The following is a 16,272-nucleotide window of genomic DNA, read 5'->3' on the forward strand; positions in this document are numbered from 1 at the left end:
AGCAGCCAGAAGCCCCTGAAAGCAGAGTGCAATTAGGGGACATACATCCCCCCCACCCCTGCCACTTACCAGAGGTACATCACTCATCAGTTGCCTAGGAAAGATTAGCTATATGAACAGGGCAAGAGAATCACCGAGAGACAAGAGATGAACGCAAGAGGGGAGGGGAGAAGGGGAGGGGAGGGGAGGGGGGTGGAAGAAGAGTAAAAGAGCAGGTAGGGTGAGGACTGGACTGGACTGGACCACTAAGCCCAGACAGCTGCAGTCCAGTCTGGGCAGAGAGGCAACAGAGTATTTTGCCAACCCGTTAATGGACTTATAAGATCAAGTGACCCTTCATTAATTAGAGTAGTAAAAGCCCCATTCAAGAATAAAATGTTAAATGAAGTCAGCTGCTGAGGCACTGTCTCCTGACACCAGGGGTAACGAGTCAGGGAGCTCTAAAGAGTCTGCCGCAAGTTGAGACATTCCAGCAAAACATGGACCACCATCAAACGGTGACCACAATGATAGTGGAGTCGGTCCTTGTGACAGAGGAGATGATCATGAATCAGCCATGTATGGCCGATGCAGAGCCAGCAAAGGTTGGTAGAATCCTTGTGGGAGGCCTGTGTGGAGGACCTTCATAGATTTATTGTCTCCTTTATCATCCGCAGTTTATTTGGTGAAGTCAGAGTGAGCCATTCCGTATCCAGATTCCTAAAAATTGATGGTGTGATAAAGATCGGAGGTCTGTTTCTGGAACACTGATCTCAAGAATTGGTTTACAGGTAGCCAGTTTTGCCAGGCTATCCTTATCCTGGGATCCCGATGCAGCCCAGGGTCGAGATAACAGCCACTGAGCTTCCCCATTGTTCAAGGGCACACTGGATAGCAATGAACAAGAAATGGCGAGGTTAACACCGGTGGAGAGCTTGCAAACAGCTCAGGGAATCACTGTAGATGAGAAAGAACCCACCAGTGCAGGAACGGATATATTTAGGAGCACAAGAGATGGCTACCATCTCTGTAGTGAAGACACTACTGCCATAAAACAAGGAGCACAGCACAGTGTGTCCCACATGAGTATAAGCAAAGCCTACATGACCAGCACCCAGTATAGATTACTTCTGAACGCAGGGATGCATCACAGATGGATAAGAATTGGTAGGGGAGGGCTTCAAGAGGAACCTATTCTTTCGGATCTTGTGATAGATCAAGACAAAGCTGTGGCTGAGGGATGCACCATGGAGGTGTACGTGACTGGGTCTGGAGGAGAGGTGGAAGAGGAAACAACTGCAGTTAAGAGAGGAGGACCGAAAACGGATTGGATTGTAATCTCTGATCTGGGCCACTATTGCGAGATTGATTCCCATGTTTGGAAAGAAGACGGTAGCTCAGATGCTTAGGAGAGATGTGAACATGGGTAGCATAGTTGACAAGCTGCTGTTGGCTCTTGATCAGTGAGGAGGGACTGCAGCCTCCATGAGTAAGCTGTTCACAGGGCTAGATCAAAAGGCTCCTGTCGCAAGTTCAACCCTGCAGTGGTTTATCGGATCCAGTATCCATAATACTGAGGGCAACGCTGAACCGTATGCCAGACTCCCACAATCAAGGTGGAATTATATCAGGGATTTGTACAGCAACTAAAGGGTAGTGCAATCTACACCCCAGTTGGTGTTACTCAGGCAGCAAAATATACTAAGCACTTTCGCTTAAGCTTGAGAAGACTGGGAATTCACATCAACCAAGAATCGAAAACCAGTCCTAAAAAGCGCTATGTCTCTGCCATATTGAGTAGTTGGTTGTCGAGGTAAAGCTCCGGTTGTGGGTGAATGGTAGGACATCACCAGAAGTGCATGGCATGAGTCTTGGCAGCTGAATACAGAAAGCCATGGGTGAGAGGCCATGCCTGCACCTCTTGTACAGCACTTTGCAGTCGAAGTTCAGTTTCACCCAGAAGTCATCTGTTGTGACAGTGCCACGGCATTTAACAGTGCCACCACGACAGTACACGCAAACGGCGATAGAGGCGCTCCGCAACTCGGCTGAGCGCGGGAGCGCCACCTAGCTACGAACGGCGCCGGCCGCATGTCACGGCACGGCAGTCGAATAAGAGATACTGAGTTGTTATCATGTAACCAGCTATTGTTTCTAAGTGAGTGTGGTTGAATATCCACGCAATTATTGGTGATTAAAGGTTATAACACTTTTAGGCGACAAGGTCGGATATTTTCACTGTGTTGTGGATTTGTGTGTTCGTGACGGGGCAGACATGGAACAGCTTATGCAAGCGCTCATTGAACAACAAACACAGCTGACGGCTGCTATTCAGGCACAAAAAATACAGCTGATGGCTGCTATTCAGGCGTTGTCGACGTCGCTTACTCATCGTCTGTCTTCCTCTTCTCCGCCTCCATTCCCTCCTTATGACGAGACCGCTGAAGACTGGGAGGATTATGAGAAGCGTTTGCGGCAACATTTCTTGGCTTTCGGTGTGGTCGACGCTCCTATGTGTAAGTCGTTATTTCTATCTTGGAGTTCCCCACGGATCTATCAGCTGCTATCTCAGTTAGCCCCTCTGCAGGAACCTGCCTCTCTGTCCTTCCAAGAAATGTGTTACTTATTGTCTAACTATTACCGAAAAAACACCCACGTCGTTGCCACCCGCGTGGCGTTCGACCAGTGTTGTAAACAGCCCCATCAATCTTACCGGGCTTGGGCGGCGGAACTACATGGTCTGAGTAGGAAATGTCAGTTTGTCACGGACACTCATCATGAGTCTTATGCTGATTCAATGATTAGGGATGCTATTCTACGGCTTGCTCCTGATAAAGAAGTTCGGCAACGTGCCCTACAACTGCCAAACCCGTCGCTGTCGGAAGTTCTAAGCATCGCTCAATCCTTTGAAGTGTCTCACGCTGCTGGTGCGCTAATAGACGCGTGGTGTGATGTAGGCGCTGTACAGTCAACTTTCTGTGGCGGCGGTTCACTCGCGTAAACAACGTCGCGTTGGGCCACAACGCTCGCAGCGAAAACAGCAACCACAGAAGCAGGTTCGTTCCGCACTTCCTTCTTGTCCACGTTGTTTCGTACAGCATGACAGGGCCGCGTGTCCAAAACGTTGGCCACGTGTAATTCATGTAGGGAAAAAGTCCACATTGCTTCTGTGTGTCAGTCCCCTAAAGTTCCTGTCGACGAGGACGAGGCATCGGACATGGATGTTAACTGTGTGCTTTCTCAAACAAATAAGTTGTTTGTTACTGTTCGTGTTCTGGATGAAGACATTCGCATGCAAGTGGACACTGGCTCTGCAGTAACTCTCATTAATTCTCACACGTATTTGGAGTTGGGCTCCCCTCCCTTGTCTCCAGTTACGCGAAATCTGAGAACTTACAATAAACAGAAAATTCCTATCATTGGCCAGTTTGATGCTTCCACTGCCTACAAGTCTGTTGTTAGGCCCCTCGCGTTTTATGTGGTGGATCATGCGGGCACTGAAAACCTGTTCGGTTATGATGCTTTCCAGTTGTTCGGGTTCTCCATTGATGATGATGTGCACCTCATATCTGAGGATATTCCCTATCAACAGCTGGATGGATTGTGTTCTGAATTCTCGTCCATGTTCTCTGCTGGTCTGGGTTGTGCCAAGGATTTTGAAGCCCACATTACTCTTAAGCCTACAGCTCGCCCAAAGTTTTTCCGGGCACGCCCTATTCCGGTGGCGTTGCGTGCACCTGTCAAGGCTGAGATAGACAGGTTAACAGCTTCAGGGATTCTCCTTCCTGTTACCTCCAGCGAATGGGCATTGCCAATCGTGGTGGTTTCTAAACCAAACGGGAGTCTGCGATTGTGTGGTGATTTTAAAGCCACTGTCAACGCTCAGAGCCTCATTGACACTTATCCTCTTCCCCGTCCTGAGGAGTTATTTACCAAGCTCGCTGCGGGCCAATTCTTTTCCAAACTTGACTTATCGGAGGCGTACCATCAGTTGGCGTTGGATGCTTCTTCCAAGGAATTTCTCGTCATCAACACTCCTTGTGGGTTGTATCAGTACCAGTGGTTACCTTTTGGCGTCGCTAGCGCGCCGGCCATTTTTCAGCGGTTTTTGGAACAGCTCACGGCTTCCGTTCCCGGCTGCAAAAACTATCTGGATGACATTGTTGTCACGGGGGCCTCCACTGAGGAGCACCTTCGCAATTTGCGTTCACTGTTTCGGGTTTTGCATTCGGCTGGGTTGAGGTGCAATCTGGACAAGTCACAGTTCTTCCAACCCTCCATTGTGTATCTTGGTTTCCACTTGTCCCGTGAGGGTATACGTCCTCTACGTCAGCACGTTGCGGCCATTATCGCTCTACCCCGGCCGCCTACGGTCAAAGAACTTCAGGCGTTTCTAGGCAAGATTGCTTATTATCACAAATTCATTCCATCCGCGGCGGCGGTAGCTCATCCTCTGCATCAGCTGTTACGCAAAAACGTCCCTTTCTGTTGGTCCGACGAGTGTGAGCAGGCTTTTGTCTGCCTAAAGGCTCATTTGCAGTCGGCGCCTTGTCTTGCCACATTCCGTCCAGGCCAGCACTTGGTTCTGGCGACTGACGTGTCACAGTATGGCCTAGGGGCTGTTCTCGCCCATCGGTATGAGGATGGGTCGGAACGACCCATCGCCTATGCTTCCAAGACCCTAAACGATGCGCAACGGCGTTACTCTCAAATCGAAAAGGAGGCGCTCGCTATCATTTATGCTCTAAAAAAGTTCAGCGTTTTTTTGTATGGTTCTAAGTTTCACCTCATCACCGACCACAAGCTGCTGGTCTCTCTGTTCAGCCCATTGGCGTTGCTTCCGGATAAGGCAGCTCAATGCCTGCAATGTTGGGCCTTATACTTGTCTCGTTTTCACTATGAGATTCACTATCGCCCCACGGCCTAGCACGCCAACGCTGACGCATTGTCGCGATTGCCGATGGGCACCGACCTGGTTTTCGATCGTGATGAACTACTCTGTTTCCACGTTGATGAGGAAGAACGTCGTGCGGTCGAGGGTTTTCCACTTACAGGTTCACAGGTCGCATCGGCTACTGCGCGGGACCCGGTCCTGCGTCAGGTGATCGGTTTTGTTCAACGGGGTTGGCTGGACAGGACCAATGGCTGGGCATCGGATCCCCTTCGCAACTACCATGCCTTGTGCCTTCGTCTGTCTGTTCGTGATGGTGCTGTTCTTCTGGCCACAGATGGCACATCTCCACGGGTCGTGGTGCCAGCCTCTCTTCACAAAGATGTTCTCAAACTGTTGCATGAAGGTCATTGGGGTATTTCTTGGACTAAGTCCCTGGCCCGCAGGCACGTTTATTGGCCCGGTATTGATTCGGACATCGCCCACATGGTTGCTGCGTGTGGTCAGTGTGCTCAACAACTGGCTGCACCTCGTACAATGCCCTCTCCGAGGCCTGATCCGGCGCAGCCATGGGAACGGGTGCACGCTGACTTTGCCGGCCCCTTCCTCAGTACTTATTGGCTACTGTTGATTGACGCCTTCTCGAAGTTTCCGTTTGTTGTTCGATGTCCGTCGCCCAACACTGTGGCAATGACGCTGGCTTTGTCCAAAATCTTTGCGCTAGAAGGTCTTCCATCCACGATCGTCACGGACAATGGCCCTCAGTTCTCTTCGCAGGCCTTCCGTGATTTTTGTACTGGACAAGAGATTCATCTTGTTACAGCATCGCCCTTCCATCCGCAATCGAATGGGGAGGTCGAGCGCCTTGTCCGCACTTTCAAAAGCCAGATGAAAAAATTCCTTAGTGTTTTTTCCACAGATTATGCTCTGCTGCAATTTCTGAGTTCTTATCGCTTCACGCCTCTGAGTGATCGCAGCCCTGCTGAACTCTTGCATGGGCGCCAACCGCGCACTCTACTGCATCTGCTTCACCCTGCCAGGCCTTGTGCTGTGTCCCCTAGTGCGGGAAAATACTCGGTGGGCGCCGACGTGTGGGCACGAGGGTATCGATCTCGCCCTAAATGGATTCCGGGGGTGGTCAAGGCTCTTCGCGGCCGCCGGCTTTGTGAAATACGTACGGACGACGGCATGGTTGTTCGCCATTACGACCAGATGCGCCCACGAGTGGTAGCCACACCGGTGCCACCGCACCTTCCTTCGCCTCCACCAGCCCGAGAAGCCAGTCCTGTTGCTGCTGCCAATCTACCGTACGTGTTGATGCAGCCGACGTCGCTACTGCTTCCGAGTACGCCGGAACCAGCCCCAGTCGCGATGCCGCCTTCTCCGGGACCCATCTTGCTGGGGCACACCCCCAGGTCCACGACATCTATGGATGCTGCTCTCCGGAGTTTTCACCCATCATCTCGTCCAGGAGGCACATTCCACGCACGAGCTTCCGACCTGGACATTTTCGACCATACTCTCATGTCTCTCCGCGGGATCTTCTCGGGGCCTCACAAGAGGCCATGGATGTCTCCGCACTGTCCATGTCTCCCAGGAAGTGAGTGTTTTATATTTTATTTATTTTTTTTTTTTCCCCAAGGGGGAAAAGTGTTGTGACAGTGCCACAACATTTTAACAGTGCCGCCACGACAGTACACGCAAACGGCGATAGAGGTGCTCCGCAACTCGGCTGAGCACGGGAGCGCCACCTAGCTACGAACGGCGCCGGCAGCATGTCATGGCACGGCAGTCGAATAAGAGATACTGAGTTGTTATCATGTAACCAGCTATTGTTTCTAAGTGAGTGTGGTTGAATATCCACGCAATTATTGGTGATTAAAGGTTATAACATCATCAGTATACAAGGAGGGGTGATACGAGGACCCCACAGCTGCTACTAGCCAATTGATTTGCTACCAGTAAGAGAGAGACACTCAGTATGAGCCCTGTAGGACCCCATTCTCTTGGATATGGGGGGTACTGAGCACCAACTAGAACCCAGAAAGTGAAGTACAACAGGAAGTTCTGCATAAAAATTGAGAGCAGATCCCAGAGACCCAATTTGTGCAAGATAGCAAGGATGTGGTGTCGCCATGTGGCGTAATAATCCTTTTGCATGTCGAAGAAGATGGCTACAAGGTGTTGACATCGAGCAAAAGTTGTTTGGATGGCAGACTTAAGGTAAACCAGGTTATCAGTATTGGAATGGCCTTGGTGAAACCATCACCCTCAGACAGAGCCGGAAGACCCAGAGACTCAAGGAGCCAACACAACAGACGGTTTACCATCGATTCGAGCAATGCACAGAGAACAATGGTGAGACTAGCTGGGTGATAACTGTCCATCCCTAGAGAGTGCTTACTTGCTTTCAGTACTGGGATGATGATGCTTCCTTGCCACTGCAATGGGAACTGGCCCTCGCTCCAGATGCTGTTAAAGATGGCAAGGATATGAAATTGACAATTCACTGACTTCTGCTTGATCATTTGGTTGTTGATATGATCTGGCCCTGGGCTGAGTCAGTACAGAGGACTAGAACACTGAGAAATTCCCACTTGCTGAATGGAGCGTTATATGGCTCCAGATGGTGTATAGTTACAGACAGCTACTTTTGCTCCCCACGCTATTTTAGGACACAAAAGGCAAGTTGATAATTCACAGACACAGAGGCTCGAGCATAATGCAGAGCAAAATATTCGGCGATGATGTCTGAGTCAGTGTAGATAGTACCATCTTTGTCCAAACCTGTGAATGGGAGGTACGTGGCCTGACGGCTGAAACATACCATTACCGACATTCTTCTTTCTGTCATTTTACTATGTGGCGGACCCGTGTCTGGAGCCATTTAAACACAGTGAGGTACTCCATTGATGGGTGCCACTTACGGTGCTGGAGAGCCCACCTACAATCTCTAATGGCCTCTGCGATTGATGACAACCACCCAGGTAATGTCTTTCATCAGGGAGGGCCCGAGGAACAGGGAATAGCCAAATCAGCTACAGAAAGAATGGCTTTTGCTGTATTCTGGACTGCCTCATTGATGTCTCCGTGTTTTGAGGAGTCAAGGGTGAGAGCAGAGGCTAAAGCACCCCAGTCAACACTGTTGAGAGCACGTCTGGGTAGGCATCCACAGGAATGATGCTGAGGGAGGGACACAGGTGATCGTGAACTCTCCAATGGGTGGTTGGGAGAACACAATGTCTGCAAATGGAAAGGTCAATCACTGAGAAAGCTCCATGTGCCACACTATAGTGTGTGGGGTTACCCGTATTCAAGAGGCCCGTCCTTGCCCCACAGCCTGGCACCCTTGTCCTGCCCCACCTAGTCCCTGCATGCTCAGCTAGGCAGCACTCACTTCTCTTCCCACATCCATACTCTGCTATCTCTCTGCTACTACAGATTGCTGCTTCTGTTCAACGCAGTTGCATTCTGGCTGGAGCTGATGAAGATAGTGGTCATATGTGTGTGAGGTGTTTTTCCAGTATCTTTCCTTTCTGAAGGAGGCTTTAGCTGAAAGCTCAATGTACAACAGTCTTTTCGTTGAACCTGTCTGCAACTCAATGTGTCATCTTTGTGGTGAGTAGCAGTTTATCCTTCACAAATATTTTACTGTTTTTTTCCTGAGCATGTCATGAATTATGAGGATGTGGTTAGGTTGTAATGTGATAGTCTGTTTTTCAGTTGACAAAGCCAACAAATGTGAAACCTAAAAAACAGGGTTTTGTGGATCACTTCTGCTACCCTTCTTGTAGATGTGTGTGACCTGTGCCTTCTTCCAATCACTGGGCACTCTTTTTTGTTTAAATGATCTACAGTTTACAGTCCTGAACTGTTTTATTCTCCCTGGACATTCTTTTGGTTATGCTTTAACCACGCTCTGTCAGGCTGCCTATATAGATAACTTTTATCAGCTACTGTGTATCCTACTTTTCATTGTTATTTGCAATTGCAAGGTTTTCTTAAATATACGTTTTACAACCAACTGTGTAAATCATGAGCACTACGAAAGATATACTGTTGTGCTGAAACATTATGACTGCTGCTTGTCACGAGACTGGATGGCACGTAACGTGGAAAGGAAAGTATGTAAGCAGAGCAGAGACAAATGGAGAATCATTCTAGTGATGATACAGCTGCAAGTGGGGAAATCCACTAACGTAAGTGATTTTGACACAGGACACATTGTTTTGGCCTGACATCTGGGAATAAGCATCTCAGAAACAGTGAAGCTGAGTGGTTGTTTGTGTGCTACTGTCATGAGAATGTATGGAAAGTGGTTAAAGGACATCAAGCACAGATCACAGGTGTTAGTAGCTTGCCCAATCTGTGAAGTACAATAGGTGGCAATCTGTGGTAAATCTGATGACATAGTACAATACTGGTGCGGCCACAACTGTTTTGGAGAACACCATTCGGCACACGCTTTTGAACATGGGACTCTGCAGCAGTAGGTGTTACCATGTTGATCCAACGAGTTACAAATGCAATGGAGCTCATACCTGAGCTCAGACTCTGATCAATGGAGACACGTCACTGGATCCAATAAATCACATTTCTCGTCGCGTCAGGTCGATGATTGTGTCCTGATACACAGGCGAATGGCTCCCTAAGATATGCAGTTTGCCACAGATGGAGTCTGGTTGGTGTAATATTATGCTACAAGAGACATTTACCTGGGCTTTGTGTGACATGCGGTAGTAATAAAATGGACAATGACGCATGCAGGCTACGGGAACACTACTACAGACCACCTGCATACCTTCATGTCTTTGTCAAAAAGCAATAATTGGGCTATGGTGGTTTGAGGATCGTCCACAGTGTACTCATGTTATTGGCCTAGCCTCTCAATCTGCCTGATTGAACACATATGGGATGCTACCTAGTGCCAGCTCTGCACCCACAGACCACTGGCCTCTAATTTATGGAAAGTGTGTGACCTGTGAATAGACATCTAGTGCCACATACCTCTGAAAACCTGCCAAGGACTTGTTGAAGCCTAGCCACACAGGACTGTTCCCGTACTGCATTCCAATATTAGACCAACATGCTATTAATCAGTTGGTCGCAACATTTTGACTTCTTATTGTATTTGTGGAGGGATCAACCAGTCCAGGACAAAACAGTTGCACTGATGAATTGTCAATTTATGTTGTGACAGCAAAGAACCATGACAAGTCATGCCAACCTTTAAATAGACAAAAATATTTGTTGACAAGATATTTGATAGGGCAGGGAACAATCACAAACGTTTCCTAGTTTAATTGAAGGAAACTTATATCTGCACTTCATGCACGATCTGTAATAGTTTAATAATTTCAAAAAATCTGGCTCCAAAATTAATGGTGCCTGAATAAATTTGGAAATCATGTCAGATTTTTACAAGAAATTTACATATGTATGTATGTGTGTATACTGCTTGGTTTTCTGGGCTGTTATCCTTGACACTATTATCTTCCACATAATATTTTAATTTTTCATAATAATAGGGAGTAGCCGAAGTCATTTTTAAATATCATTCAATTTACTATTAATAAATGACACTAAAAAAAAGTTACCTGCTTTATTCAACACCCATACACACCGGTTATTACAGTACTGTGTTCTATTTACTTACCTTCACTGGAACTACTGGCTCTGGTTGTTTTGTAAAAACAATACGGCCATCAAGGAATGGAGGTACAATGTTGTGCACCAGTAAATGAACTCGGTCTATGTTTTCTTCATCAAAATCTTCGTCCACGTCAACAGACTGTACAACACCACTTGTTAGCATTCGATTTCTTTCCCAGAGTTCATTGTCCTGTAAACGTAAGAAACAGTAGTTGAAAATACAGATCTACGAAGGACCACATAAATTCACAAGGAATTGACAGAAAATTCCCCAGAAAAAGTAGTTTGAGGTACAAGCAAATGAAAACTACAACATTGAATAAAGTACCACAATATGTTGTTTTTTTTCCAAATAATGAAGTGTTACTTTTTAATTTTTCAATTACTTTCTGTTAAAATATTATTCCCTATTGGGCATGGGAGGCTACAGGAAACCTCTTGGGAAAAAATACTATGGGTAAAAGAAACAAAAGAAAATAAATAAGAGGACTGTTAAGGTGCACACAAATAAAATAAAAAATAATATTTAGTGACGGAAGAAAATGATTGGGGGTAAAATAGTGTTTAACAGGTCTCAAGTGTCTGTAGAAAATGATACCTAGAGATAAATGTGATTAAAATGAGTAAATATTTTAAATATACCATAAAATATACAATGAAATGATGGAATCTTCTGTGGCACAAAACACACACACACACACACACACACACACACACACACACACACACACACAAACAAACACACACACAGGGGGGACAGGGGGGGAGAGAAAGGGAGGGGGGAGAGACGGAAGAGGAGGAAGAGGGGAAAGACGGAGAAGACGGGGGAGGGAGGGAGGGAGATTATAGTTCAGGACAATGAAAATAATCTTGTCCGTAAACTATACAACAAACATTAGAAACAGGACGAATCATCATAACAGTCACTCACATTGCACATGTTACATTCTTGTCATAAGAATTCACACTTTACAAGAATATTTCTTAAAAACCAGAAAAAATCTCATTTCACTCTCAGAGCATACTGCTTTATAAGTTTCTAAGTTTGGCAACTAAAATACTATGCCAGATGTATGCTGTTGACTGATCACTGCACTAAAAACTGATGCCCCAACAACAACATAGAACACCTAAACTACATATATTCAGTGTGTACCATATGCCTCTCCCACTGTCTGCCAAAATGGGAGTGTAATTTACAGCTGCCATCTTGTCAATAAAATGCACTCTTTTCATTCCTCGAAGGTCAATGGCTTGCAAGAAATGGATCAAAGTGCTCCATTTCTTCTCAGTGGCTGGGCAGAGGAATGACACCGTCAAAGAGAAAAGTTGTTTTAAAGTGGTGGGGAGTGAAGGAGGAGGAGACTGACTGCCAATTCATTGATAATCACTCTTTCTCTGGTTAACTCATGAACTTTCAACAACAACAGTGACATTACAGTCAAAGGAGTAATAATACTTTGAGAAATTCTGCAAGCCTTGTAAGTTTTATTGTCTGCTAGCTCAATCAGATTATTTCCTTCAGTAACAATGATCCCTGGTAGGTACACAGCAGCATCTTTCATAGCACCAAAGACAGGTATTTACATTCTCTACAACATTCTGTCTGCCGGGTACATTTGGCAAACCACATGGAGGATCCAAAAGCAATTGGAGCCCATGAGAAATGTCTTTATTCACCCCCATTCATCTTTAGCATGCCTTTCAGACCACAAAAATTTTTCACAACAAAATGTAAATTTTTCTGGAATTAATGTTTGAAGTTATGATCAGGTAAATCATCTGATCAATCAAGGGTATTATTACATTTTCGACCCATCAACATACACAATACTTAAAAATATACTTCTATTAACAAGATATAGATTACATTCTTTGCAAAATTTTATGAAATTTAAAGTAATTCTGCTCCTTATACGAAGGAAAGGGTCATTCATATTGTATAAACATTAATATTTACTACAGCTACTCGCATTGACCCTCTCATGGCTACTGCATTGATCGTCCCACCTTTCTGCCTGCCTGATGAGCTGACAGTGGCAAACATATTGTTCGCCTGGCTGGCATGTGACTGATTGAGATGAGGACCACAGCAGGATACTGCCACTGTAGACTGATCCCAAGTTCCAGCTGCGTGCAGAACCACTCTTCAATAACACTATTCTTAAAATCAGTAACACACTGTATGGTCACAGTGGTTGCAGCTGATGATAAGCACGAAAGAGAGCTTCAGAACTGATCCTAGCTTTCTGTTATAAGTTTATTATGGACTGATAAAATATTAATTCTGAAAAATGATAAGAATTTTTTTTTTATCTGTGATTGCAAAATTCTGTAACTTGAGATTTACACTACTAATATATGTGCCTAAAACCTACTAAAATTCCATTAACACTGGACAAATGTGTTTCAAGATACACAATGTAATCAAAAGTATCCGGACACCTGGCTGAAAATGACTTCCAAGTTTGTGGCGCCCTCCATTGGTAATGCTGGAACTCAATACGGTGTTGGGCCACCCTTAGCCTTGATGACAGCTTCCACTCTCGCAGGCTTACATTCAATCAGGTGCTGGAAGGTTTCTTGGGGAATTGCAGCCCAATCTTCAAGGAGTGCTGCACTGAGCAGAGATATTGATGTTGATAGGCGAGGCCTGGCAAGACGTTGGCATACCAAAACATCCCAAAGGTGTTCTATAGGATTAAGGTCAGGGCTCTGTGCAGGCCAGTCCATTACAGGGATGTTATTGTCATGTAACCACTCCGCCACAGGCTGCGCATTATGAACAGGTGCTCGATCATGTTGAAAGATGCAATCGCCATCCCCAAAGTGCTCTTCAACAGTGGGAAGCAAGAGGGTGCTTCAAACATCAATGTGGACCTGTGCTGTGATAGTGCCATGCTAAACAACAAGGGGTGCAAGCCCCCTCCATGAAAAACACGACCACACCACAACACCACCACCTCCAAATTTTACTAGTGGCTCTACACACGCTGGCAGATGATGTTCACTGGGCTTTCGCCATACCCACACCCTGCCATTGGATCGCCACATTGTGTACCTTGATTCGTCACTCCACACAATGTTTTTTCACTGTTCAATCTCCAACGATTAGGCTCTTTCCACCAAGCGAGGCATTGTTTGGCATTTACCGGTGTGGTGTGTAGCTTATGAGCAGCCGTTTGACCATGAAATCCAAGTTTTCTCACCTCCCGCCTAACTGTCATAGAACTTGCAGTGGATCCTGATGCAGTTTGGAATTCCTGGGTGATGGTCTGGACAGATGTCTGTGTATTACACATTAAGACCCTCTTCAACTGTCGGTCAACAGACGATGTCGGCCTGTACGCTTTTGTGCTGTACATGTCCCTTCATGTTTCCACTTCACTATCACATCAGAAACAGTAGCCCTAAGGATGTTTAGGAATGTGGAAATCTCGCATAAAGACATACGACACAAGTGACACCCAATCACCTGACCACGTTTGAAGTTCTTGAGTTCCACAGAGTGCCCTATTCTGCTCTCTCACAATGTCTAATGACTACTGAGGTCGCTGATATGGAGCACATGGCAATAGGTGGCAGCACAATGCACCTAATATGAAAATCGTATGTTTTTGGGAAGCAGTGGTTGGGAAAGGAGTGAGACAGGGTTGTAGCCTCTCCCCGATGTTATTCAATCTGTATATTGACCAAGCAGTAAAGGAAACAAAAGAAAAATTCGGAGTAGGTATTAAAATTCATGGAGAAGAAGTAAAAACTTTGAGGTTCGCCGATGACATTGTAATTCTGTCAGAGACAGCAAAGGACTTGGAAGAGCAGTTGAACGGAATGGACAGTGTCTTGAAAGGAGGATATAAGATGAACATCAACAAAAGCAAAACGAGGATAATGGAATGTAGTCAAATTAAATCGGGTGATGCTGAGGGAATTAGATTAGGAAATGAGACACTTAAAGTAGTAAAGGAGTTTTGATATTTAGGGAGTAAAATAACTGATGATGGTCGAAGTAGAGAGGATATGAAATGTAGACTGGCAATGGCAAGGAAATCGTTTCTGAAGAAGAGAAATTTGTTAACGTCGAGTATAGATTTAAGTGTCAGGAAGTCGTTTCTGAAAGTATTTGTATGGAGTGTAGCCATGTATGGAAGTGAAACATGGACGATAACTAGTTTGGACAAGAAGAGAATAGAAGCTTTCGAAATGTGGTGCTACAGAAGAATGCTGAAGATAAGGTGGGTAGATCACGTAATGAGGAGGTATTGAATAGGATTGGGGAGAAGAGAAGTTTGTGGCACAACTTGACTAGAAGAAGGGATCGGTTGGTAGGACATGTTTTGAGGCATCAAGGGATCACAAATTTAGCATTGGAGGGCAGCGTGGAGGGTAAAAATCGTAGAGGGAGACCAAGAGATGAATATACTAAGCAGATTCAGAAGGATGTAGGTTGCAGTAGGTACTGGGAGATGAAGAAGCTTGCACTGGAAAGAGTAGCATGGAGAGCTGCATCAAACCAGTCTCAGGACTGAAGACCACAACCACAACAACAACAACAACATGTTTTTGGGGGTGTCCGGATACTTTGGATCACATGGTTTATATACTTTTAAAGTGGCCAGCTCCTAGAGAAGGTGTCTGAAGCTTGGACATCTTGTGTTCCACTTGGCAGTGAGTGTTGCTGAGAAACTGCACATATTTCGTTGAACTGTTCACCTTTTGAAACATCTGATACATTAGTTCTCCACAACAATTCATGCTCTTTTGTAGATTACAAAAGGGAATTTAATTTGTTTGAGCGTGCATTCTGTTTACTGTTCCACATGGCAGCAAGTATTGCTGTGAAACTACACTAGTCCATTACAATGTTTTCCTTTTTTCCATGGGTAAAAGGCTGGTAGTGCAATGGATGCACCAGCCTCCCACTCGTAATACCACAGTGAGAAGAGCCTGTACTCAATCTCTTGTTTGGGCAACAGCACGGTCATCGACTTGCATCACATTGTTCTTGTAGGAGAATGGTACTGACCTTTTGGCTAAACCAATATCCAGCATTTGTTTCATTCTTTAAAACGTACTGACACAGCAAGGCATGCAACAGTATTTGGACTGAATCGGAAGTAGTAGGAGAGACATTACTAGACTGACACTTTATATGACACAGTGAAACGTATTTTTATGGCTCAGTGTTGCGTAGAAAAGGCAAACACCTAGGTTTGCGTCCCCACACTACCTTTACCTGCTATGAAGTTTCATTAGTGAACACAAGCAATAGTGTGAAGTTTCATTTGGCAATTCTGAGGTGAATCCTTTCTTCCAGATAAGTTGGTGAAATAACATATGCAGAACTTTTGTGAAAGTATTGGACAGAGGCACCAGTGAACTTAAGCTTGCAATGAGACCGTCAGATGTGTTCAGGTGCTTCAGTCGGTAAGAGCACTGCCTGTAAGTCAAAAGGGTTGGGTTTGAGTCCCAGTATGGCATGAAGATTAAATTTTTCAAGAAGTATCTTCCTTCAAGGTTAAGGATTATTTTCTGGTTGTTATCCATTACTCTTGTGACATATGATGAGAAGATAACCACGGTGTATACATGGACAAGGAAAAAAAAAAAAAAAAAAAATCTCGGATTTATCGGTTGAAAATACACTTTCTCCCGAGTGAAAATACATTTTTCCCCCGTGTTATGTGAGAGTATACTTTTCCTCGGCACTGTAAAACATATCAGTCTTTTGAATGTTTATGGTTTTATAC

The 16,272-nt window shown here is 45.5% G+C and overlaps 1 protein-coding gene across 1 annotated transcript in view; it reads right to left on the reverse strand.

The window, feature by feature from the left end:
• The window catches only part of LOC124605505 (pre-mRNA-splicing factor ATP-dependent RNA helicase PRP16), a 186,628-nt gene that overhangs the window by 152,134 nt on the left and 18,222 nt on the right, over positions 1-16,272 (reverse strand). Inside the window, exon 7 of the mRNA XM_047137238.1 lies at positions 10,527-10,712. Coding sequence (XP_046993194.1) covers positions 10,527-10,712 — 186 coding nt within the window. The remainder of the gene's footprint in view (positions 1-10,526; positions 10,713-16,272) is intronic.

This window comes from Schistocerca americana, chromosome 3, assembly GCF_021461395.2.
Source record: "Schistocerca americana isolate TAMUIC-IGC-003095 chromosome 3, iqSchAmer2.1, whole genome shotgun sequence".
NCBI classification, from domain to species: domain Eukaryota; kingdom Metazoa; phylum Arthropoda; class Insecta; order Orthoptera; family Acrididae; genus Schistocerca; species Schistocerca americana.